The 24,758-nt window shown below is 35.4% G+C and overlaps 4 protein-coding genes and 1 pseudogene across 5 annotated transcripts; 1 reads left to right on the top strand and 4 right to left on the bottom strand.

Annotated features, from left to right (window-relative positions):
- The first annotated feature begins 1,849 nt into the window (after window positions 1-1,849).
- ANS (anthocyanidin synthase) lies at window positions 1,850-3,592 on the top strand. Its single transcript, NM_001287930.2, has 2 exons — window positions 1,850-2,434; window positions 2,633-3,592. Exons 1-2 carry the CDS (start codon window positions 1,923-1,925, stop codon window positions 3,486-3,488), a joined length of 1,368 nt encoding a protein of 455 aa, NP_001274859.2. The 5' UTR covers window positions 1,850-1,922; the 3' UTR covers window positions 3,489-3,592.
- Window positions 3,593-3,741: 149 nt separating this feature from the next.
- LOC102597677 (glyoxylate/hydroxypyruvate reductase HPR3-like) lies at window positions 3,742-5,676 on the bottom strand. The gene is made up of 2 exons (XM_006358782.2): window positions 5,124-5,676; window positions 3,742-4,351 (listed from the first exon to the last, which is right to left on the bottom strand). Exons 1-2 carry the CDS (start codon window positions 5,583-5,585, stop codon window positions 3,836-3,838), a joined length of 978 nt encoding a protein of 325 aa, XP_006358844.1. The 5' UTR covers window positions 5,586-5,676; the 3' UTR covers window positions 3,742-3,835.
- A 1,626-nt stretch (window positions 5,677-7,302) lies between these two features.
- On the bottom strand, window positions 7,303-9,478 carry LOC102598000 (glyoxylate/hydroxypyruvate reductase HPR3-like; annotated as a pseudogene).
- Window positions 9,479-15,676: 6,198 nt separating this feature from the next.
- On the bottom strand, window positions 15,677-17,906 carry LOC102591391 (subtilisin-like protease SBT1.7). The gene has a single exon (XM_006358845.2). It carries the CDS (start codon window positions 17,904-17,906, stop codon window positions 15,699-15,701), a length of 2,208 nt encoding a protein of 735 aa, XP_006358907.2. The 3' UTR covers window positions 15,677-15,698.
- Window positions 17,907-18,519: 613 nt separating this feature from the next.
- LOC102597350 (uncharacterized) lies at window positions 18,520-23,368 on the bottom strand. 2 transcript variants are annotated; one of them, XM_006358781.2, is made up of 8 exons: window positions 23,113-23,368; window positions 22,943-23,034; window positions 21,200-21,338; window positions 20,943-21,074; window positions 20,625-20,774; window positions 19,309-20,511; window positions 19,027-19,196; window positions 18,520-18,916 (listed from the first exon to the last, which is right to left on the bottom strand). In XM_006358781.2, exons 1-8 carry the CDS (start codon window positions 23,188-23,190, stop codon window positions 18,760-18,762), a joined length of 2,121 nt encoding a protein of 706 aa, XP_006358843.1. In that variant the 5' UTR covers window positions 23,191-23,368; the 3' UTR covers window positions 18,520-18,759. The 2 variants fall into 2 exon arrangements, with proteins under 2 accessions (XP_006358843.1, XP_015169641.1); XM_015314155.1 differs by lacking the exon at window positions 23,113-23,368 and having other exon boundaries at window positions 21,200-21,351; window positions 22,943-23,022.
- Window positions 23,369-24,758: the final 1,390 nt, after the last annotated feature.

The raw sequence follows: 24,758 nt of genomic DNA, 5'->3' as shown, positions 1-24,758 counted from the left end.
CTCCTGGTCTTCTACAATCGTCACCAGAGCAATCACATTTGAGACAAGGAGGGTATTTCTAAGCGGCAATAAATTGAGAAAAAAATAAAAAACCAAAAGAAAAAATTAGAATTATTATTTTCTCCATTTTTTTTGTGATGTTACTCAAATGGTAAAGGAACTTAAGCTTTATAGGGAGGCTAAAATCTAGTTACAACATATATTATTAATATGTTCACATCTATTACTAGTTCTATTTTCTTTTTTTGAATTTTCTGATTTTGTATTAGATAATTGAGTCATAAAGCTATTTTTGACTATCTTCATAAAGTATTCTACAATTAATTTCGAAGATAAGATGTTCTTTCAAGTGCATTCCACAGAGGCAACAGAGTTTGATTTTATTTTATTTTATTTTTATATAACCGTACTGAATTTAGTTTGATATGATATTGATATAATATTTTTTTTTTTAAATCGAAAATACCGAACCTGAATCGATCAAAGAATTTGAATGCTATAATCTTCTATATTAATCAACTTGGGTACATTTTTTTATATTACCCAAATTACACAAAGTCGCATCTATTTTTTGTCTAATAATTAATACTCCAACAGAATTTTCTAAAAATGTTAATCTAGTAAACCATTATGTAATAGAAATGTTAGATTTGATAGTTTGGAATAAAGATGATTCTAAATTTCTAGCTACCAGTACATGTACTATAATAAGAAGTCTCAGTTATTTATTGAAGAATAGACTATAGTTTTTAACTACTTTTATACAATCTTATCAAATATTAAACCACTATTTTAGTCTTTCAAAAGTTTGGGTTTTATGTTGTCAAAGACTTATTTGTTAAAACACTAAAACATAGGTCCATAGTTTAGGTGAACATCATTTATTGAAGAGAATTTAGAACCTAAACTTTTGCTCAATATGTTTATTTGTCTTTCAAAGTGCCATTTCCATGATGTATAATAAGTTTTCCTCTTTTGAACTTGAAGACTTTTTTTTGTTCCATCCGATGTCCGATACATATATTAGAACCCGACTAATTCATATATTAGAGCCTGACTAATTCAGATTTGTGTTGCATCTCCATTCGAAAGGAAGCGCTTCCTATTAAAAAACTTTTCATACTCAGAATTCGAAGTCGGGACCTCTGGTTAAGGGACAAACAACCCATTGCAGCAGTTGCACTACATTCATTGGTGGTTGAACTTAAAACTTACATACACATAAAATATGGAAAACTTTTGTGGAATACCTGCTACCTCCCACTAGCACATATATCAAATATTTCTATTCACCAACAGTTAGACATATGACAATCAATCACCTAGTGTTTTTGCGTGTACTGAAATTTAAATATGAAACCTTGTAATTTCCAACTTATTTCATTGATCACTAGCCCACACACCTGGGTGCCCAAATCCACCTTTACAGTTCCACAATTAGATTAAATGAGATGTATAAGAACAGTCAAAAAACAGTTTAGACAAAAACTCTTTATGATTAAGATAGTTAAATATCATTTTTTTTTAAGTAATATAACCAAACTAAAACATACATGTAACTAGATCCAGCCACCAGTCATTTGTTTCCACCTATAACATCATAAAATTGTGTGCCAACCACCATTCCTATTTTTAGGTAAAACTAAAAACTGAAAACCTTTAACATAACCAAAAAAAAAAAGTTAGCTATGAGTCACGTGCATGCATGGTTGTTGAATGTTTAAGCTTTATCTTCCATTCAAAATAACATAACCTACCTATTTTGGCATCCACAATATAAACCTCAACAAGATCAACCATAAAGGGGAAGAATTTTTTTTTTAAAAAAAGGGAATTTTTTTTTTCTTATTGCTTGTACTTCTATTTTTCGAGATTGAGTTGGTATTCAGTCTACTTCTAAATAAGTACTCCGCGTAACAAATATGGTGAGTGAAGTGGTTCCAATTCCTTCAAGAGTTGAAAGCTTGGCTAAAAGTGGAATCCAAGTCATTCCTAAAGAGTATGTGAGGCCACAAGAAGAGTTAAATGGTATAGGAAACATCTTTGAGGATGAGAAGAAAGATGAAGGACCTCAAGTACCGACAATTAATCTGAAAGAAATCAACTCAGAGGACAAGGAAATTCGCGAAAAATGCCACCAGGAGTTGAAGAAAGCAGCAGTGGAGTGGGGTGTAATGCACCTCGTTAACCATGGGATATCGGATGAGCTAATTGATAGAGTCAAGGTTGCTGGAAGTACCTTTTTTGATTTACCTGTTGAAGAGAAGGAGAAGTATGCAAATGATCAAGCTTCTGGTAATGTCCAAGGCTATGGCAGCAAGCTAGCAAATAGTGCTTGTGGTCAGCTTGAGTGGGAGGATTACTTCTTTCATTGTGTTTTCCCCGAGGACAAGCGCGACATGGCCATCTGGCCTAAAACCCCTGCTGACTACATGTAAGCTTCTTTACATAGTTTCATGATTGCAGAGTTTTCAATCTTCTCTTTTTTGACAATGGTGGTGTCAGGGCTCGCTTTTGCGTTGCCTCGACCAATCCACCGAGGTCTACTACCTCCACCAACATAGGTGAAGGTGAAGGTAGATAACCAACTGAGCTACTAAGATTCCTCAAGCTAAACATTTCTGTTTTGCAGTCCAGCAACAAGTGAATATGCCAAGCAGATCAGGAACCTAGCAACAAAGATTTTTGCAGTGCTTTCGATTGGGTTGGGATTGGAAGAAGGAAGACTAGAAAAGGAAGTTGGAGGCATGGAAGACCTGCTGCTTCAAATGAAGATTAACTACTACCCCAAATGTCCCCAACCAGAACTAGCACTTGGCGTTGAAGCTCATACTGATGTGAGTGCACTGACTTTCATCCTCCACAATATGGTGCCTGGCTTGCAACTCTTTTATGAAGGGAAGTGGGTAACTGCAAAGTGTGTGCCTAATTCCATAATTATGCACATTGGGGATACCATTGAAATCCTAAGCAATGGAAAGTACAAGAGCATTCTTCACAGAGGGGTTGTGAACAAAGAGAAAGTAAGGATTTCATGGGCTATTTTCTGTGAGCCTCCAAAGGAGAAGATTATGCTTAAGCCCCTACCTGAGACTGTCACCGAGGCTGAGCCATCTCAATTCCCACCTCGCACCTTTGCACAGCATATGGCACACAAGCTTTTCAAGAAGGTTGATAACGATGCTGCTGCTGAACAAAAAGTATTCAAGAAGGATGATCAGGATTCTGCTGATGTACACAAAGCCTCCGAAAAGGATGATTGCGATATTGTTGCGGAGCACATAGTCCTCAAGGAGGACAAACAGGATTCTGCTGTTGAACAGAAAGCCTTCAAGAAGGTTGATCAGGATGTTGTTGCTGAGCGCAAAGTTCTCAAGGAGGACGAGCAGGATGCAGTTGCTGAGCTCAAAGTTTTCAAGAAGGATGATCAGGATGTTGTTACTGAGCATAAAGTCCTCAAGGATGTTCCTGCTAAAGAATCTAAATAGTTTCTCTTGTTGTCATACTCCGATGGTTGTTTATTTGTTGATCCCCTATTTTGTGTCCTCTGCGGTGTCTTTATTTAATATGCATATCAACAAAATTTCAAGCAATATCACCCCTTTGTATATGAGCAACACAACACCCTGTGGATTCTTTCATCAATAAAAACACAATTATTTTAGCGAAATAACTATCATTTGTTCAAATACACACACATCATATCTTTTCATGTTCAGCATGTTTCGTTGGAGAGTAAAGTGACCCTCAACTTGGTGCAGAAACTTAATGAAGTTGATCACAGCAGTAAAAGAATGTATGCTTACATGTTGAACAGAAAATTTCATCATTCACATTAAATTTGTGCCCGCAAGGGTTTATTTGAAAAGAAAGCTTCCAAGTTGTAAGTGAATAGCTCTTCAAGGGCTTTAAAAGACTCTGGAGTTATAACAGCAGCATGTGGAGACAGCACCACATTATCCAACCCAAACAATTCTTTTGGTACATGAGGTTCATTTTCATAAACATCAAGACCAGCACCACCAATCTCACCTCTCTTCAGAAACTGAACCAATTCCTCCTCATCAATGAGTGCCCCTCGTCCAACATTTATGACAATACCTTCCTTCCCAAGGGCAGTCAGCACTTCTTTGCCAACTAGGTGGTGTGTTTCTTTTGTTAAAGCACAACAAAGAATTAGAACATCACTGTTGATTGCAAGATCATGAATATTAGAATGGAAACGAAACGAAACATTGGGCTTCATCCTCTTTGAGGTGTATGCAATGCTGCAGCCAAACGCCTCAAGTCTTTTACCAATCCTCGAACCAATGCTCCCTAAACCTACAATGCCCACTCGCTTTCCACCAACCTGTGTAAAAATACATGTTAAGTACAATGTCATCTTGCCAGTTCCCACAACTCCTTTACCGGCTTCAGTAGCACTTCTGTAAAATGACATAGAAACCAATACAAGAATGTCTTTTTTCTACTTAAGATGAAAACTTTGTCCCCTCTATATTTACTCTTTATATAGACTCTTCCAAAACCACATTCAACTATAATAGGTGGAGAACGAATTTAAGATTGGTGCCAACAATTCATTGAGGAACAAACAACTTGCTAAATTAAGAAGTCAACAAAGTGAAGCAAGACTTCAAATGAAAAATACTTAGTGAAATCCTATAGGTGGAGTTTGGAGAAAGTAGAGTATACAATGACCTTACCTTTAACTCATGAAGGTAGAGAGAAATTGTTTCTGAAAGGCACTTCGTCCAATTGTTCCAAGTTTCTTCTTTTGAAAAGTATCAATCTTTTGATCGTTAATCAAAACAATTCATAAGAGGCATTGGACAAATCAAGAAGCTATGTTTAATACATATTCCATCTGTTTTCAGTTCGCGACAGTCAAACTGTATGAACTTGGACCATCTTAAGATGTATATTTTCATCATAATAATATAAAAAGAATTACAATGCATAGTATTTTTTATATATAGTTTGATTTAAAATGTTGAATTAATCAAAATTAGTTTAGCTCAGTATATCAGTCAAATTGATTCGAAGTGAAATGTGACGAGTAAAAGTGCATAAAAAATAAACTGAATCTAGTAATGATGAGCATATTTTAGAACAAAATTGACCTTAGAACCGAGGGGGAATATTCCTTTAACAGGCCAAGAGCCAGCACGAACAAAACGGTCAGCAGCAGATACACGACGGAGGACGTCAATCAATAGGCCGACGGCGAAGTCCGCGGCATCCTCGGAGAACGAATCTCCGGCGCCAGTGACGCGGATGCCACGGCGGCGACACTCGGCGAGGTCAAAATGGTCATATCCGGCGCCAGTACCCACGATGCACTCCAAATTAGGGTACTTATCCAGGGTCTCCGACGTGACCGGAGTAAGACCAAAACAGAGCATGACCCGAACCGAGCCGGAAAGGGGTAGAAGTGATGGGTCGGATTCGTCAAGCGGATCGAAAACCCGGTACCGGGTTTGTAGTTTGGATAAGAACGGATTTCCATAACTCGGATAGCGATGGACGAGAAGTAGCCGGAGATTGGTGGTTTCCGGCGATTGATACTGATTGGAAGAAGCCATGTTCTAATTTTCTTGGAGTGCGTATTGAATTACTGCTCAAATTTTCAGAGTCAACAATAATGATATGTTAATAAAACTAACTCAAATGGATAAAACCTTTGCCAAAACTTGTCTCTTTTTTTCCACAGAAAAATTACCTAAATATACAACTTATATAACATATTTTCTAAATTTTCTACTATTTGAAAAAATCATAAAAATTTCTGTTCTAGAATACATTTATGCGATATACATCACTTTACACGATGTATCAGCACATTGAGTAATGTATTCGAAATCGAGACGCGATGTATCGGAACGTTGAGAGATGTAATCGTAATCGGGACGCGATATATGGGAACGTTTTAGGATGTATTCAGATTTCATCACATTTAAGGGATTTTTGTAATTTGAAAAAAAATAGAGATAAGATGTAATTAGGTCTTAACACTAAGATTTGTGAAATTCTTTCATTTAAATCAAAAGTTTCAATCACATCAATTTCACGTACAATAGTATAAATTTTTTGCAAATGTTATGTGTCAATAATAAATTGATATAGTTGAATAAAGTTCATGTAGGTTTTTAGTTAAGCAGCCTGAACAAAATAAGATATCACTTTTTCCAATTATTATCTCCACTAATTATAAATAAAAAAATAAAAAAATAGAGACATTGAGCAATCCATCAATAAAATTGTGGACATAATTAATATTAAAAAATAGGTGGAAATTTGGGAAAACATCAAAAGTACATCAATATTTAAGGGGACTATGTAATACTTCATATAAAATAAAGGGAAAAAGGATAAATATACCCTCGAACTATCGTAAATGGTATGCAGATATCCTCCATCATACTTTTGGGACATTGGTGCCCATGCCGTCCAAAAACTAGAGCATATATACCCTTTTTACTAACAGACATACACGTGTTATAGTCTTATCCACCGACCAACATTTATTAAATATTGGATCGACGGATAAGATTGCGCTACATGTTCCTATTTAATCTTCTGTTAGAGTGAAGGGCATATATGCTCTAGTTTTTGGATGGCAGGGGCACCAATGTCCTCAAAGTATGACAGAGAGTATCTGCATACTATTTACAATAATTTAGGGATATATTTGTCTTTTTTCCCTAAAATAAAGATGACTTTAAGTCTTAACTACAAGGTAAAGAAATTATTTTGGGCTTTTTCACATTTCTTGTTGTTTGTAGCTTAAACAAGAAGATGTACATGGGCATCAAGCATGACAATTCATGTTCCAATTTAGGGAAAAGACAAAAATTCCCTTCTGAACTTATATCAAAAAGTCACTTACACGCTTAATCTATGTTGTGTTCTGATATGAAAAATTGATCTACTTTCTTTATAACTTAGGAATAGATCTTCCAGGAGTTTTCACTGAAAATACAAACTCTAGCAACAACTAAAAACAAAGATAACGCTATCAAGTCCTACAACTGTTTTTGAGCAATATTCCGTTGAGAGAGGCTTTTGCTTTTTGAAAATTTTATTTGCAAAAACTTGTGTGTGATAATGGAGAACAGACATATTATAGGATGAACACAAACACACAAAACAATCTCATTGGCTGAGGGTCTGCTGTACAGTGGGAGCCACGCACCAACCATAGCAGGCTTTTTGGACAGCTGTACTGTTTCCGTGCGGAATTCTCAGTCTCGTCAGGAACCAGGTCCAAAGTTTGTTCAATCATCAAAACTTAGACATGGGTTAAAATAACACTACAATTATTTTCGGGAAATAGCTATTATTTGTTCTTACACACATACATCATATCTTTTCATGTTCAGCATGTTTCTCTACATGTTGAACAGAAAAATTCATCAGTCATATTCGATTTGTGCCTGCAAGGGTTTATTTGAAAAGAAAGCTTGTATGTTGTAAGTGAATAGTTCTTCAAGTGCTTCAAAAGACTCTGGAGTTGAAACAGCAATATGTGGAGACAACACCACGTTATCCAACACAAACAATTCTTTTGGCACATAAGGTTCATTTTCAAAAACATCAAGACCAGCACCACCAATCTCACCTCTCTTCAGAAACTGAACCAATTCCTTCTCATCAACGAGTGCCCCGCGTCCAACATTTATAACAACGCCTTCTTTCCCGAGTGCAGTTAGCACCTCTTTGCCAACTATGTGGTGTGTTTCTTTTGTTAAAGAACAACAAAGGATTAGAACATCACTGTTGATTGCAAGATCATGAATATTAGAATGGAAACGAAACTGAACATTGGGCTTCATCCTCTTTGAAGTGTATGCAATGCTGCAACCAAAGGCTTCAAGTCTTTTACCGATCCTCGAACCAATGCTTCCTAAACCTACAATGCCCACTCGTTTTCCACCAACCTGTGAAAAATAACAAAAAAATTGCTCTTTACTACAGTGCATCACCAGAATTTAGGTTGGTGCCAACAATTCGTACCCTTATTACCTCGTGGAGTATACAAAGATCTTATCCTTACCTCTTGCAGTAAAAAGGTTGTTTTCGAAAGATGTCAGCTCATATCAAAGCAGATTTAAAAGGAGAAAACAAAAATAAAGAAGACATTGTGAATAATAGGGAAAACATTTTAAAACATACAGACGATAATTGACATTTTGCAAATATATGCTTTCTTTAGAAACTAAAATGTTTTTTTTTATTATTATTATCAGCAGCTCACAATCCAAGAAAAACATTGTTAACGTGCCTAAATCTTTTTAGAATAAGAGAGTGACACACTGTTAAAGTTTCAATCTTTGATCATTAATCAAAACAAATCATAAGACGCAATGGACAAATCAAGAAACTATTTTTAATACATACTTTATCCGTTCACTTTTACTCGTACTTCTCCAAACTCAAATTATATAGACTTTGACCAATATATTAAGAATTATTATCTTATAAAAAATCTAAATTAGCTTATCTCCAAATATAAGTCAAATTGAATTGACTCTCGTACCAACAAGAGTTGTGGTGGAGTGGTACATACTCTCCATCCTTAATCAGTGATTTCAAATTCGACTCCTTCATTCTTAATCCAAGGTCTAGGATTTGAGTTGCTCTGGATACAGAGTTGTCTTTGTTAGAGAGCGTTCTACACTCAATATGAGACTTCACGGGACAAGTAAAAAATGAATGGAGTTAGTATATAAAAAAGAAGTTTTGGAGTTACTTTGTTAGGAAACCTTTTACCCTCAGGACTTTCCGGCGCCCCAAAAGTGGAAATCCAAAAATAAATTGACTCCCGAGAGTGTGAGTCGAGACGTGATAAATAAAAATGAACAGAATCCAGTGATAATGAGGTTTTATACTTAACAAAACTGACCTTAGAACCGAGGGGGAATTTCCCTTTAATAGGCCAAGAGCCAGCACGAACAAATCGATCAGCAGCAGAGACACGGCGGAGGACGTCAATCAATAGGCCGACGGCGAAATCAGCGACATTATCGGAGAACGAATCTCCAGCTGTGGTGACGCGAATGCCACGGCGGCGACACTCGGCGAGGTCAAAATGGTCAAAGCCGGCGCTAGTACCGACGATGCACTCCAAATTTGGGTATTTATTCAGGGTTTCCTAGGTGACCGGAGCAGAACCTATACAGAACATGATCCGAACCGACCCGGAAAGGAGTAGAAGTGATGGGTCGGATTCGTCAAGCGGGTCGAGTACCCGGTAAAGGGTTTTTAGTTTGGGCAAGAACGTGTTGCCATATTTTGGAGAGCGATGGAAGATAAGTAGTCGGAGATCGGTGGTTTCCGGTGATTGATGCTGATCGGAAGAAGCCATGTTCTATCAGTTCCAATTTAATTGATTTAATTGGAGTTCGTATTGTGAGCCTCCCAACAATTTTGTACAATAATATGAGTTGTAGTTCAGCGATCGGAATGTTTCCGAGTTCGAATTATGGATATAAAAAAAAATTGATTTAAAGTACGATTCAAACTTAATTAGATTTAAATACGTCCGGCCAACCTCGAATGAGATATTAAACTGTGTGACGTTGAAAAGAAATTTATTTAAATTGATGAGCTAAAATTGAGGCGCCAACTACTTTATGACATTTTTATTAATGATGGTAGTTGGTAGGGGCGTTTGATAGATGGTTTAAGCTACACCATGTATGTATTAATTTACGCATGTTTGATTTGTAAATGGTGTAAAAATTATTCATATATTAATTTTATATAAAATTTAATTGGTAGATTTTCAAACGTAGTATAAAATTTCAGAATAAATTAGAGAGTGCTTTAATTAAATTACGAATTACTAAAGATTAATAATGTGAAGAGACAGAGAAGGATATATTATTTATGTTTTCCTTGAACTTTGTTTCCCCATTTGTTTCCTTAATTTCTACCTAATTAGCCAAGGGAAAAAAAGCTATAAGTAGAAGTATTTGCAACTCATTAATATTTCAATTTGTTGAATTTCAATATTTGTAAACATCACTCTTATTAAATACTGGATTTTAGTATTTTAATTTTAAAATGAAATGGAGGGAGTAGCCAAGAAAAACAAAAGTTTTTAATGTGTTCTTCAATATTGTTTCTGTAAATAATTATTACTCTAATAGAGTTTTTTTTTTTTTAAAAAAAATGAGTTATACAAAATAGGGATGAAAAAAAGTGGTCAATATCACAAAGAATAATGAGTTATCGTTTATACCCAAATAAATATTGATATTTTCATAAGGAATTTCAATCGTTTTCATATGAAACTAATTAATATTTCCTAAAGATAGAATAATAAATAAAATTGAACAAATGATAGAAGTATAGAACGATAAATAAAATTAGACAAAGGATCAGATTATAAGAGTAAAATGTCACATTTCTTTCAAACAAAAAATGATTGACACATCCCTCCAACATAACGAGATTTATTATCCAACTACTGACTTTTCTCTAATAAGGCCTTTTTCATCTGGGCAAAGCCACACATGGTTACAACATAGGTTATGAATACGAATACAACCACTATCTAGCGGGACACCAGTAACATTATGATTAGTATTTTCTACTGTGGCCTTAGCTTGCATGATCTCAACTCTGGCCATTCATATGGAGTTGGATCTCCCGGTTGTTTGCAACCATTGCCAGTACAATCACAACCTTGATCACAAGGAGGGTATTTTATAGCGGCCATAGATTGAGAAAGAAATAGAAAACCAAAAGAAAAAAGAATTATTATTTTTTCCATTTTTTTGTTATGTTACTCAAATGAAGGAACTTCAGCTTTATAGGGATGCTAGGGTACCTACAATATTATATGGTCAAATATTTTATTAATTTTACTTCCTTTTTTTGAATTATTTCATTGAGTTTTTTTTTCCTTTGTTGTAACGTATTTCCAGATTTGTACATATAGTATGTGCCAAATTGCTCTTATGGCTCTTGAAATGAAGAATATGTAATTTATGTATATCCTTTTTACAAAGAAGCACCCCCTTCGTTTCATATTAATTAATTGATCCTGGTTGACTTAACATAATTCTTTTAAAAAATTTAATTAGAGGTGTATTTTACTAAACTAATCTTATTAATAATACTTTGAAACTCTAAACTTGATTATCACTAATTTATTTAATTATTTAATTCTAAGGGTAGATAGGAAAAAAAATCAAATTAAAATTCTCTTGATTTCATAAAGTGAACAAGTAAATTGAAATAACTATTTTTAGTAAAAGGCCTAAGTAATATGAAATGGAGAAAGTACAGAAAATAAAATACGAGATGCACATTAGACACACAAGATGCATGTTAGACGCACATGTTGAGCACGAGATACACGTTAGATGCACCAGATGCACGTGTTACACACGATATGCAAGTTAGCCGCTCTAGATGCACATGTTGTGCACAAAATACATTAGGACACTTCCCTAATAACACATCCACCCTATCAATTTCAATTACAACTTCCCTTAATATCCTCAAATTTTCCAATTTAGAGGATTCTTCAAAGAACCCCTGCTTATCAAATTCAGCCAAATGCATGTCAACATGCCTTAATTTTTCCATTTTTCAAAAAGTCCATGGTAACAGCATAGAGTTGGCATCACAATTCACAATTGAAGTTTCGAGATTGGGAAGATGTGATTTCGGATGAAAATCAAATTTATGTGTGTGAAATGTGAGGTACTTTAGGTGAATTAGTGGTTGTAATGTAGTTGACGACAAACAGTCCACTTGATGAGAACTCAAATCCAAAACCTTAACAAGTCTCAATTTACTACACTAACTGTAGGGATTCCAATTTACTCCATTCGTCATTATCAGTGACCTCAAGTGTTGGTTGAAAGTTTTTGGTGTTTTTGATCTCAAAGATGCAAAATTTTGGAAAGGTCATTACCGTAATTGAAGCTCACTCGACTTTCCTTCCATTCAGAAGGTTGAAACTGGATATAATGCCCCTTTAATGCCAGCATAAACTTCTCTTCTCTACTCCTCTCCAAGCAAAAGTGAAGCACCACATCATGAACCTAACAGTCTTTGACCTTACTGTTATATTTTCTCTTTGAAACCATTACCACGTTACTGTGGATGAGATCCATCAAGTGACCTTCCGATGTCTCTTCCATTAGTCACCCAGATTCAATGTTCTGCACGAAACCTTCTGCTATCCATAAACTTATCAATTTAGACACTGGAATTTTTGCGTCCTTCGAAAACATCCCCATGTAAAGAAGACATGGTCTTAAATGGTCAGGTAAGTTATCATAACTTAAATGCATAATTGACCGATTGTATCCTTCAGATTCACCATGAGAGGAACGAAGAGAATTTTCAACCACTTCCCACCAAGAGGCTTCTGTTTTCTTACTTTTGATTATTCCAGCAAACAAGACAACCACTAGAGGCAATCCTTTGCATCTTTTCGCAACGGCTAGACTCACATCTTGTAGTTCAAGTGGGAAACCTTCCTGCTGAAATATTTTTTTCTACAACAATTGGCAACTCTCTTCTGCTGTGAGAAATGGAAGGATATACAGATCAATATGCTCCAATGAAAAAAGCCATGCAAGAAGAATATTCAATCCAGGTCTGATAATATCAATCGTTTAGGCCTCTGACAACAAAGTTGCTATAATGTAGAAAATATAGAAGGAGAATACTATCTTTAGAGAATACTCAAGTTTTATATAGGCTACTTTAAGGCCATTTGAGATGATTACAATCATCAACTACATCTCTATTTATACTACTAATAATGTAAATCAAAGGTCTTGCACAAATACCTAGATACATGTATCACAATTTATTAGATACATGTATTACGAAATTCTAAAAGACTTCTTAAAAAACTAAGAGACAATTTTGGAAGACTAAACATTAATGTGGATGCATTAATTCCAACACTCCCCCTTAATGCATTTGCTTTGACAACTCCAATGCCTTCTCGAAGATACCAAAACTTTTCTCTTAGAAGTGCTTTAGTGAAGATGTTAGCAAGTTGTTCTCCTGTCTGACAATAATTTCAATTGAATTTCGCCTTTCTCTTGTGCTTTTGAATATCTCCTTCTTGATTGAGTTTGGTTTTGTAAATACACTTTAGACTTACAACTTCTCTTTCTTTGGGTATACTCACACACTCCCAAGTATTATTTTTCTCAATCATCCGAATTTTTTTTGCCAAGGCTTTCTTCCAAACATCATGTTTTATTGCCTCTTCATAATTTTTTTCTCAACACCGGTAAAGTTACATCGATCTTTGATAAATGTCACTCAACATTTTTGTTCCTCTTGGAGGTGGTTCTTCATAATCTGAATCTAATATTTCTCCCCCTTGAGGAATATCTTCCTCATCCTCTTCTTGATTTGACACATCTAAAGATATGATAGAAGTATTCTCTACCTTAATCTCAGTATGTATCTCAGGAAGGCCTTGCACCATGTCTTTTTGCTTGAGAAGCTTCAAACCATGAAAATTTAAGTGACAAAATCTTTTGTACCAAAGCCATGAATCATCTAAAATTTCATTTTTGAATGCATTGTACTGAAATTGTAAAGGAAATTTTCTTTTTGTCATCTTTACTTCAATCAATGACTTGATTTGGCTTAATTTTATCATAAATCTTGCAATAATTATCTCTAAACACAAGAGAATAACCATTTTCCATGAATTGACCAATACTAAACAAATTTTCTTCCAAGTCAGAAACATAAAACACATCATGAATTTGCTTACCGCTCCCTTTGATGTTGATCGAAATGGTACCTTTACCTTTTGCATCAACTAAGGCTCCATTCCCCATTCTCACTTTAGTAGTAATGCTACTATTAATTGAGAGGAAAACTTTTTCATCTCCAGTCATGTGATTGCTACAACCACTATCAATATATCATTCATTGATTTTTACTGAAACATCAGATTGAGAAACAAATAAAAGATTTTCTTCCATTTCTTCCTCCTGTTCTTCACAGAAATTTGTTTGCTCATGTTGCTTGTGCTAACAATCATTCTCAATGTGGCCAAATTTTTACAAAATTTACATTGGGGCTTGCCTTTGTGCCAACATTTTTTTACATTGTGATTAGTCCTTTTGCAAATTTTACAAAAAAGACTAGTACTTTTCTCACCTTTTTCTTCAACCTTCTTAGTAAGAATCATCATGATCCTGCTTCTTTTTTTGGATTGTAATTCTTCTTTTGTTGTATTTTTTGAGATATTTTGAGAATTCTCATTGGTTCTGGACTGGAAAGCCGTCTCTTTAGGTTGATCTTCACGAAAAAATCTCCTCTTCTCGTGTGCATGAAATGATCCAACTAGCTCTTTGGTAGAAAGCTTCGAAAGATCTTTCGTCTCCTCAGTGATAGCAACAATGTACTCATACTTTTCTGTGACACTAATTAGAATCTTTTCCACAACTTGTTGGTCAGAAATTGTATCACCGTGATTTCTCATTTCATTAACAATATTCATGACTCTTGTGCAATATTCATCTATTTTTTTAGATTCTATCATCTTCAAGTTTTGAAACTCTCTTCTAAGAGTTTGAAGATTTATAGTGTGTACCTTTTCGTCACCATACACCTCTGTTTCTAGAGTCTCCCAAGCTTCTTTTACAGTCTCACAAGTAGCAATTTTTGCAAAATATGCTCTTGAGACTCCCATTTGGATTTTGCTCAAGGCTTTTGCGTCTTGACGATACTTAGCCTCAAGATTTTTCATCTCTGCTACTGAAAGTTCACCATCGTTTTCTGGTTCTTCATAGCCATGTACAACAATAGTCCACAAACCTTCAGCTTTTAGATGTGTTCTCATTCTTATCTTCCAGTATTCAAAATCATTTCAATCAAAAAATGGAGTAAGAACAACTGAAGAATCAACACTTTCATTTGTTTTGGATGCCATAATTTTTCTTCAGCTAACCCCAGATTAAGAGCGAAAACCTGCTCTGATACCAATTTGTAGGAAATATAGAAGGAGATACTATCTTTAGATAATACTCAAGTTTTATATAGACTACTTAAGACCACTTGAGATGATTACAATCATCAACTACATCTCTATTTATACTACTAATAATGTAAATCAAAGGTCTTGCACAAATACCTAGATACATGTATCACAATTTATTAGATACATGTATTACGAAATTCTAAAAGACTTCTTGAAAAACTAATAAACAATTTTGGAAGACTAAACATTAATGTGGATGCATTAATTCCAACATATAGATGGTGCAAGCATAGGTGATTACAATAATACCCTTTCGTATTGCAACGATAAAAATGACGATACAATCATCATTATTTTTAGAGAAAGAACCCAAGGGAGATTGACATAATGTTTACACCGTCATCAGTTGTTGCCAATATGACATCGTTTGCACCACCAAACAGTAATGTACAAACCTTGTACATGGCAATTACCCAACACATTTGCATCATGAATAAAGTTTCCAACAGTAGTGCTTAAAATATGTGTGTCATGGCCTGACTCATCAAATGGTGGATTGGTAGACCCACCCAAAATAAAGTCTATGAAGAAATGCAAAGGATTTCATATCAAATATAGTAAAGTCTCACTAAATTACAACAATTTTGTAGTTTTCAGCTATTCAGAATAGCTGCAACCTACTATTATTACAGAAACAAACATAAAAGATTGTCAATTATTCCAATTTAACAGATATTGGAATTCTTACAACATACTTGTTAGAGATCCATGATAAAGCTCCTTGAACAAAGCGGTCTGTGATTAACCCCGTTTGGGTAAATGATACTGAATATGTTGCCTGTTGGTTTACCTGGGTGAAGACAAGGGTGGCGGGCTCAACAACTACATCGACTCCTTGAATTTGAGTGATGTTAACGGTGTAAGTTGAGCTTGCATCACCAACGTTTGTAACTGTTCTTGTATAATTCTGAGTCTGTGGTCCAAGTATAATGGAGAAAGAAGGATAGTTCAGTTCTGCCTCGGATATACTTGATTGTAGTGAACACTTGATTGTTTGTTGCACAAGGAGTTCAATATCTTTATCCTTGTAGCCTAGACCACATAGATATTGGATGTAGTTCTCTACTTTGATGTCATAAATAAGTCCGGGATCACTTGCTTTTGATGGATTTACATGGCCGGCACCAGTGGCAAAAATATCAGCAGGTAGACCCCTCTGATCAAGGATGGGTTGACCTTCGAGGTTGAATTGATCAGCTGTAGTCATTATCGCGGATTTAATAGCAGCTGGTGACCAATCAGGGTGTGCACTTTTAAGCAGAGCTGCAATGCCACTAAGGTGAGGACATGACATTGAGGTTCCTGAGATGATGTTAAATGTCAAATCAGTGCCAGTTTTGTTCTCTACTGAGACGGGCCATGCTGCAAGGACGTTCACTCCAGGACCGATAATGTCTGGTTTGACTATGCCTGGACTTGCCAAGTTAGGACCCCTGGAGGAAAAAGATGATACAGATGGTGAACTCTTAAAGCCTATACTTGTGCCTTTGAAAAGGATTCCAGCCGAGGGTGTGGAGGTTGAGTTTATGTATGCTTTAATACTTTCTCCAGCAGTATAACCCACGTGTGTCGCAGGAAGAACATGAGCATCAGCAAATGTGCCATCTCCGTCAATCTCTAGGTTGGCAAGAATCATGGCAGCACCACCGGCATCCTTTACTGTCTGGCTTTTCTCAAGTCTTGCTACACCGCCACCTCTGTCACACACGACAACCTTGCCTTTGACATCGGTGTTATTAAGGGATCCTGATGAACAGAGTGCAGCTTCTTGATCGGACAGGCCAGGGTATACCAAGGGCAATAAAGTATGAGGAAAACTCGTGGGCTGAAAAGACGATTCACCATCATATTCTTGTCCATTCCCTAGCACAGCTGTTGCCACTATCTTCCTATCATGGGTGCTAGCGCCAACTGTGAGAATCCAAGGGGCCTCATTAGATAATGTAGAATTCAACGGACCTTCATTACCAGCAGAAGCACTCACAAAGATACCCTTTTGCATTGCAGCAAATGCCCCAGTGGCAATACTATCTTCATAAAACGGATCAGAAAATCCTCCTATGGAGAGAGATAGCACGTCAACACCGTCATCTATTGCAGCATCTAATGCAGCCAGTATATCAACATCTGAACAACCTTCTGTACACACCTTGTACATAGCAATGTGAGCAAGAGGGGCCATACCGGCTGCTGTGCCATTGGCATTGCCAAACAAACTTGCATCATCGACAAAGTTACCAGCTGCCGTACTTGAAGTATGAGTACCATGACCTTCCTCATCAAAAGGTGGATCACTTGAACCACTCACCAAATTCCTCGCGCCAATGATCTTCTTGTTACACGTCACATTTCCTGTGAACTCACATTTCCCTTTCCACTTTGCCGGTGGAGATGGCATGTTCTCATCACTAAAAGATGGATGACTCGGAGTAATCCCAGTGTCTAGAACCCCAATAATCACACCCTTACCATAATTTGATTCTTGCCAGAACCCCACATTCCGATACAACCCCAAGAAGTTTGGAGTATGCGTTGTATGCAAAGCTAAAATCTTCTCAACCCTCGCGGACACAAAACCATCTTTCTTTTCCATTTCTTTTACCTCCTCAGCTGACAATCTGACCGCAAAGCCAATAGCCACATGGTGATAGGAGTGAATAATGCGCGATGGCCCCTCTGTACCAGCCAACACTTCCGGTAAAAAGGAGTTGTAGTAGCTTTCTAGATCAACCGAGTTAGCAAGAATTCGGGCATCTGGCTTGTTTACATGAACAAGGTAAGTTTGCAATGCAGTTGAACGTTGTGCAACTGTCAAATGCAAACTCAACAAGAAAGCAATAGAGAAAATAAAAATGTAATTCATGGTTGATCTTTGGCTATGGATGATCTAAGTTTAATTTAAGGAACATATTATATATAGTATACACTATGAACAGACGAAAAAATAATGTTATAAACTAATACAGGAAAACAAAAACATAGGTAATTTCTAAGTGAGCCGGCTTAGGAATAAAATTGTTGTATTTATTTACTAAAGTATTTATTAAGGGAGAAACATCATAAGAAGTAAATTACAACAATATTGGATTATTTGGAAACTATAATTGATATCGTCGCCAAAGGCGATAATTCTTGTGTTTGTTTATGTAAGAAAAATATTATATTGGAAAAATAATATTGGATATTTCTCAACTCCAATATAGTCCAACAAGATTTTCTAATTGCTGTATTCATAGTTAGTCATGCATAGATTATGCATTAATTATTTCATTGGTTGATTAAATTCGTATTATCAACTCAACTCAGTGTTACAACAACAATATACTCAGTGTAATCCTACAAGTGGAGTGGAGTCTGGGGAGGATAGAATATATGCAAACCTTACTCCTACGTTGAGAAGGTCATAAAAGAAAGACAAAATAAATAAATAAATAAATAAATAAATAAATAGTAATGTACCTGCTGTATGGAGGAAATAAGTAATTAACGAATGAGTACTCATTAATTGAAGCTGTTAATTCCATCAAAATTACATGCAACTAATGGAAGTAGCTATTTGTTTTTCTTTTTTCTAATCTATTATGGAAGTAGCTTAGCTTTTTTTTCTTTGAACTTATGAACTAAACCTCATGTTTATTCTACAGTAAAAAATACAATGAAATGGGCTTAACATATGAAAAATCAGCCCTGCTTCTCAAGTCTCTCAGATGCAGAATCTAATTCTTGAACTTGAGTTTTTCAGAAGGATATATACTATCTACTCGACGTCCATTTTGTCCATGCCCATACGAGATATCTCTGCCACGAATCTTCTTACTTTGAGTTCGTTTACTGTTGGCTTCACTGCCTTCCTCCTGTTTGTTTCTCCTACGACTGTTATATGTAAATGGCACAAGAATTATGGTGTGACCAAATAGAGAAGATCGAGTGATAAATTGCTAATCAAAAGAAGGGAAAAGTTAAAGAGTGTGTGAAATACAAACCTGAAATGCAGCAACAGATACAATACACCAACAAGTGCAGTGCCTCTAGCAACTGTTTTCAGCAATGGCCTCTGTTGACGTTTATCTTTCAATTCACCAGCATCTGTTTCTTGATTTCCCTCTGAAGCATTTTGTTCCAACAAATGTGAAACTTTATGTTTCCTGTCACCCTATTTAACAAAAAGAAACGAAGAAATGTCAATGTGATTGAAGGTGAATTCTTGAAATTACTAATGAAAAATGAGTTGGAGTTCAAGAAGATTCACAATTAAGAATACTCACATCATCTCCTGGAAGTGTTGGTTTACATACTTCACTTGCATCACCTGAACCATAGACAGTGCAGGAACAGGGGTGCCCTTTTTCAATATGTTCACAACAATTTGCAGAAATAACGGAATTATTCCGATCCATGTTAACACCATCCAAAGTCATGGATGGTTCACATGTACTACTGACTACTTCAGAAACAAATTTGAGATACTGTGAATCACCATCACATCCTTCATTTCTGCCAACTAAAGACGCATTCTTAAGATTATTTCTACATGCAGCAGTATCAAGACAAACCATATCTTTACTTCTTCCAACCTCGATATCTACATCTGAATCAAAGTAATTTGAGTTATTTCTATGCAATGAAACAAATTTGTCTGTAAGAGGCTGTGCGGAAGCAGATAGCGATTCATCTGAACCGGGATATGTGAGCTCACTGAGACTGGCAGAAATTTTAGGCTTTACCACAGAAGGTTCCTTAGTATCATGAAAAACGAGTTCAGTAGTTGCAACATTCCATGCTTCATGACTTGCAGATAAATCCTTATGCTGCCGATCAGCCTCATTTTCCAGCAAGGAACCAGACGTTTCTTCTGTTAAACATTCGTCTGCATCAAATTGGTCATCAAAATCCAAAGCATGCACCCGACCTAGTACAGAGCTCATGCTAGTGGTTGATGAAACTTCTGCGTCTTCATTATCAGAATATTTATGCTGATGTCCATTCTGGAAAGTCCCTTTACCGGAATTTGGTCTATGAGAATCAATTGCCATAAATAAGTTCAAAATATTATCTTCACCTTCCCGCAAAATAGGCGTACTACCATCAGTTCCACCAATAATTGAATCTGAGAATGATAAGTAGTTGGAAATACAACTACCTTCCATTTCGTTATCATACATAGAATCTCCAACAATTGACTCATCATTTTCCGCATTAAGGTTACTATAATCAAAGTGTATCCTATCATTGGGACTAATATATTTCCCTCCATTTCCTAGAGAAGTTCTGTTTTTCTCTCTTCCATTCTTGCTAACAGCTGAATATTCGCCAATAGAATTGTCTGCATCTGAATCTGTGGCATTACCATCTTCAAGCTGATTCATAGATGAGCAACAAGACTCTTCTCCCACAAATTTGCTCTCAGCCTCATCAGACTCTTCAGATGAAGAATCATAGTTTGCTTCAGACTCTGTGATTTTATTTCTCTATAGCATTCATAAGGATATATTAGCATCTCTCAGATAAGAGTGTAAACATTTTTATTATAAGGAGAAAGAAAATAGTGTAATATTTCCAACTAATGGTGCATTTAACATACCTCCGTAAGTTTTGATCTTGTTTCTTTATATGAGTAATAACCAGAAGAACTTGAAAGGCTGCCCTGTGATGTCTCCAAGCTTCTTCGAATGCCACCCACCATATTTTTTGGCATGACTACCGTAGAGGTCACCAAGTTGAAGTCAGGAACCTAAGGCATATAAACAGGTTTATAGCAGAAGTAAAGGAAGTACAAGAGTTCTACCGCAACCCAGAGAACATAATAACCAGCCAAAGAAGCAGAAGCTATCCAGAAGTAAGTGAACTGTGTAACTGGATAAAAAAAGGAAATGAAAAATGTCTGCAAGAAGATTTTTACCTTCAATTGTTTGGAACGGGCCTTATTTGAGAGTGCCCTTAAGCAAATGCAAACTTTCCGAATGTTCTTTTTCTCAACGACATCTGATGGGGAGAAGAGATCAATACCATTTAATCCCAGTATTTTGCAGATCTGCCAAAACCAGGGATTATAAGGTTTATCCCCTTTTATCGGTCTCATTAAGGGGTTTTCTCCCCCTCATAAATAGTAGTATCATTATTTTGCCATTGAAACAGAACCAAATCAGAAGAACTTACCTTCAAAAATGAGTCAACATTAGAATATGGCATATATCTTCCACTGCATCTCCGCGATCCAAGTGGTTCATACTTCATATGTCTTAGCTCTCCGCACTTTGCCAATAGCATATTCCATAATTCTTTGGCAACTTCAAACCTACACAGGTCATCTTTTCCAGATGTTAAAATACAAGGCCATATCCCTCTGGTAAAACTGCAATCTTCAGAGTATAAAGTGATCTTATACTCCAGATTAGAAAAGATCAGAACGCACATTCAACAAAGGTGCAAGTAATGGAAAAAATAAGAGAAAGTAGTTTGAAATGGTTTGGTCATGTCCTAAGTAAGTCTTCAAACGCAACAATCCATATATGCAAGTACGTGGACATGATTGTCATTGAAGGTGTTAAAAGCGGCAGGTGGACAAAAAAACTCTTTGACAGAAGTTGTTCCAACAGACATACGATCTCTATTAATTTGGCAGACTTGAAGAACATTAACACAATTAAAGTAAAATATCTATACAAGGCAATACCAATAAACTGGAATCAAGATTCAATCATTGTTGGTGCACTTAAAATTAGACCTGGAGTTGTTAGTAGTTTTTTTAGTTTTAATTGGGATTTCTATGCTAGTGAAAGGATAAATCTGAGATTTAGAGAATTCCTATTTTAAGCACCTGTAGTTAGTCTTAAATATGAGTGAAACAGGTCTAAAAATAGAGGAGATTACATAAAGGATTCAATCCAATTACTTTGGAAGTGAGTCCTGAATCTTTGCTGCATCATTGCAGCTTCGAGGGATCCTAAGTTTCCATACACTAAGAACCATTGATTCTTAGGTGAAGTAATACAACGGCCGGTTGAAAACACGGGACAAGATCTAGTACAGGTGTAAGGGTTGATTAAGCATGCATGGATTAATACTTCTCTACACCGCATAGAATCTCAATTTCCAGGAGCACACAACATGATGGAAGCGGAGCCCTCCCCATTGGATAAAATGAATAAACAAATGTTAATGTTCCCTTTGTTGTTTTCCTAATATTGGTAGTTGAGATTTAAGAAGCAATAGAATGTTTCAACACAACAAGGAGAACTTTAGGGACTTAAAAGGGCTTACTTTGTGCCATATGTTCTTTTGAGGTAAGGAAAAATAATTATTAGGATAGGCTTGATAGAACATCAAGAATATCACACAATTCCAAGTGTACATACATGATTTTAACACCATATTCGAGAATCAATAGATTGATTTTTATCTTCTATTGGTAGCTAAAAATAAAAACTTGAAAAAAATTTCAGTTTTGATTCCAAAACAAGAAAATATAACAAAGTAGACGCAAAAGTAATACAAAGTCTCCATAATCAACGTGTTCTTAGTTTAATCCCACTAACTGCAATAAAGCTTTTTCCTTATCAAACACAACATTAACAAGACAAACTGGATACAAGCAACATCAAATTAAGCCAAAAACGAAAAATAAAAATGTAACAGTGTCAAGGTGCAAGAACTAGAACAATTAGTCACAGCATTGTAAGCAATCTTGTTCGGGCCAGCTAGTGTACACCTCGACTAATTCCACAGATACCTACCACCTCCCACCAGCACCCAATACCAATTGAAACCATCATTGAAACACCAAAACAGTTGGAAAATCTCTACTTAGAAACTTCAACAAAAAATGAAAAATTCTACCTTTACCATAAAAACATCAGTAAAACCCAAGAAAAGACTATAGGGAAAAGGGAAAAAACTTACAAAAGATCCCCATCAGCAAGCAAATCAGAAATATGTAAGTGTCCATCCAATCTCATTTTCAACACTTCCCCAAGCCATATTCTTGTTTGAGTCTGAAAAAAAACTAAAAAAAATTAACCACAAAATTCAAAAAATTCCCAAAAAAGCAAAAAAGACGAAAGTCAATTCACCTGCAAGAACACATCATCAAGTTCTCGAAAGCTAGATTCAGCTGAAGATTTTGAAGAATCGCCACTGTAGCCGCCCATTTTTGTTTTTGAATAAGTCAAAAACAAGTGGACAAAATCACTACAGTGACATAATTTCAAAGTGAAAGCTTAGGTATTTGACATTAATGGTGAAATTTAATGTGAGGATGGCGTAGCGGACGCGTATTTAAATTTTAGGGCAGATAAATAGTGAGAGTTCTTGTGGACTGTGTTTTACTTTTTTTTTTTTTTTAGATCAGAAGAAAATTCAGTCACTTTTTCCTAATTTCCTGGTATGTTTGAAAGTAGACAAAATTTAAAATAACATCACAATCTTTATGGGTCCACAATTTTTAAATTTTTGTTTTTTAGGTAGGTGCGAGTTGTGATGAGATAAATTTTGACGTAATTCAGTGCAAACAAGTGATAGGATTGTATCTACTATTTTTTTATTTAGATAGAGAAATTTGATGTAATTCAGTACAAATGAGTGATAGGATTGTATTTGACATAATATACTACTTTTATATAGATAATGTTACGTAGATGTATTCCGATGTTTTGGTTGTTCAATCATGTCATGAACAATATTTTAAAAAAATAAAATTGATTCGTGTTTAAATTGTTTTTTTTTTTGGTTCATCGTGGTGTAAAAAGCTATTTAAGTTTAGATGTTTTAATATAACAAATAATTGAGCTAAGAAAAAGGCTTTGTACGAGGGGAGAAAAGTTTATGAGTTAATTACTTAGATACATATTAATTTGCAATATTATGTATCTTACCAGATTTTGGTGCATCGAAATACATTCAGTTACATCTAGATATATGAATCTAAGATACATGATGTCAAAAATAGGTGTAATTTGTTCTAAATACATTGTATCAAAGTGGATTTACATGTATCTGAGATATATAACAAATCTCGTTTGTCTTTCTCACCTCACTTCCATCTCGCTCGCCACTCTCCTATGTATCTGGGATTTGAGATACATGTGAATCACACTACATATATATATGATAAATATATCTAGTGTGATTCACATGTGTCTGGATACATATCGAATCTTGTTTGCCTCCCTCCCCATCTTTGTGTATCTGATAACAATAATATATGTATCTAAGTGTATATTCCTCAAGATATGGTAAGAAACTCTTAATTAGTAGTAAGATACATAATATTTTAGAAGTATATATAATAATAGTATATATGATAGTGAAATATGTTTAATTACATAATTTTTCGTAAATTCATATCAAAGTAGAGCTGTTAAAATGGATTTGACCCAATCTTTTATTCAAGTATATATGGTTGGGCTAAAATTTCTTAGCCCATTTAAAAGTGAAGCTCAATAACACAGCCTCTATTGGCCCGTTGATGTCAAAATGGGTTGTCCTAACCCAATCTCTCTTGGCCCAATTTTTATTAGCGTGTATGGTTTGATGTGATTTGGTTTGATTTGATACGATTATAAAATAGAGCAACTTTCACATATATCAAACACAAAATTCATATTTGTATGCTATAGCAAAGTTTGCATAATTGCGCTTCATAGCAAACATATAAATGTATAATTCGCTATACATAAAAAAAAAAACAGTTGTATAATCTGTTTTGGTATACATATAC

This window comes from Solanum tuberosum, unplaced genomic scaffold (assembly GCF_000226075.1).
Source record: "Solanum tuberosum cultivar DM 1-3 516 R44 unplaced genomic scaffold, SolTub_3.0 scf00281, whole genome shotgun sequence".
NCBI lineage: Eukaryota > Viridiplantae > Streptophyta > Magnoliopsida > Solanales > Solanaceae > Solanum > Solanum tuberosum.
The sequence above is the reverse complement of the archived record's forward strand: the minus strand, read 5'-3'. Positions and strand labels throughout refer to the sequence as shown.

Bases quoted from the DNA above. Each gene is read 5' to 3' on its own strand.
- ANS (NM_001287930.2), top strand. From the start codon at position 1,923: ATGGTGAGTGAAGTGGTTCCAATTCCTTCAAGAGTTGAAAGCTTGGCT. The intron at 2,435-2,632 runs GTAAGCTTCTTT...TCTGTTTTGCAG, and splicing joins AAAACCCCTGCTGACTACAT to TCCAGCAACAAGTGAATATG.
- LOC102597677 (XM_006358782.2), bottom strand. From the start codon at position 5,585: ATGGCTTCTTCCAATCAGTATCAATCGCCGGAAACCACCAATCTCCGG. The intron at 4,352-5,123 runs GTCAATTTTGTT...ATTTTTACACAG, and splicing joins TATTCCCCCTCGGTTCTAAG to GTTGGTGGAAAGCGAGTGGG.
- LOC102591391 (XM_006358845.2), bottom strand. From the start codon at position 17,906: ATGAATTACATTTTTATTTTCTCTATTGCTTTCTTGTTGAGTTTGCAT.
- LOC102597350 (XM_006358781.2), bottom strand. From the start codon at position 23,190: ATGGGCGGCTACAGTGGCGATTCTTCAAAATCTTCAGCTGAATCTAGC. The intron at 21,339-22,942 runs GTAAGTTTTTTC...TGACCTGTGTAG, and splicing joins CTTGCTGATGGGGATCTTTT to GTTTGAAGTTGCCAAAGAAT. The intron at 18,917-19,026 runs GTTTGTATTTCA...TACATATAACAG, and splicing joins TATCTGTTGCTGCATTTCAG to TCGTAGGAGAAACAAACAGG.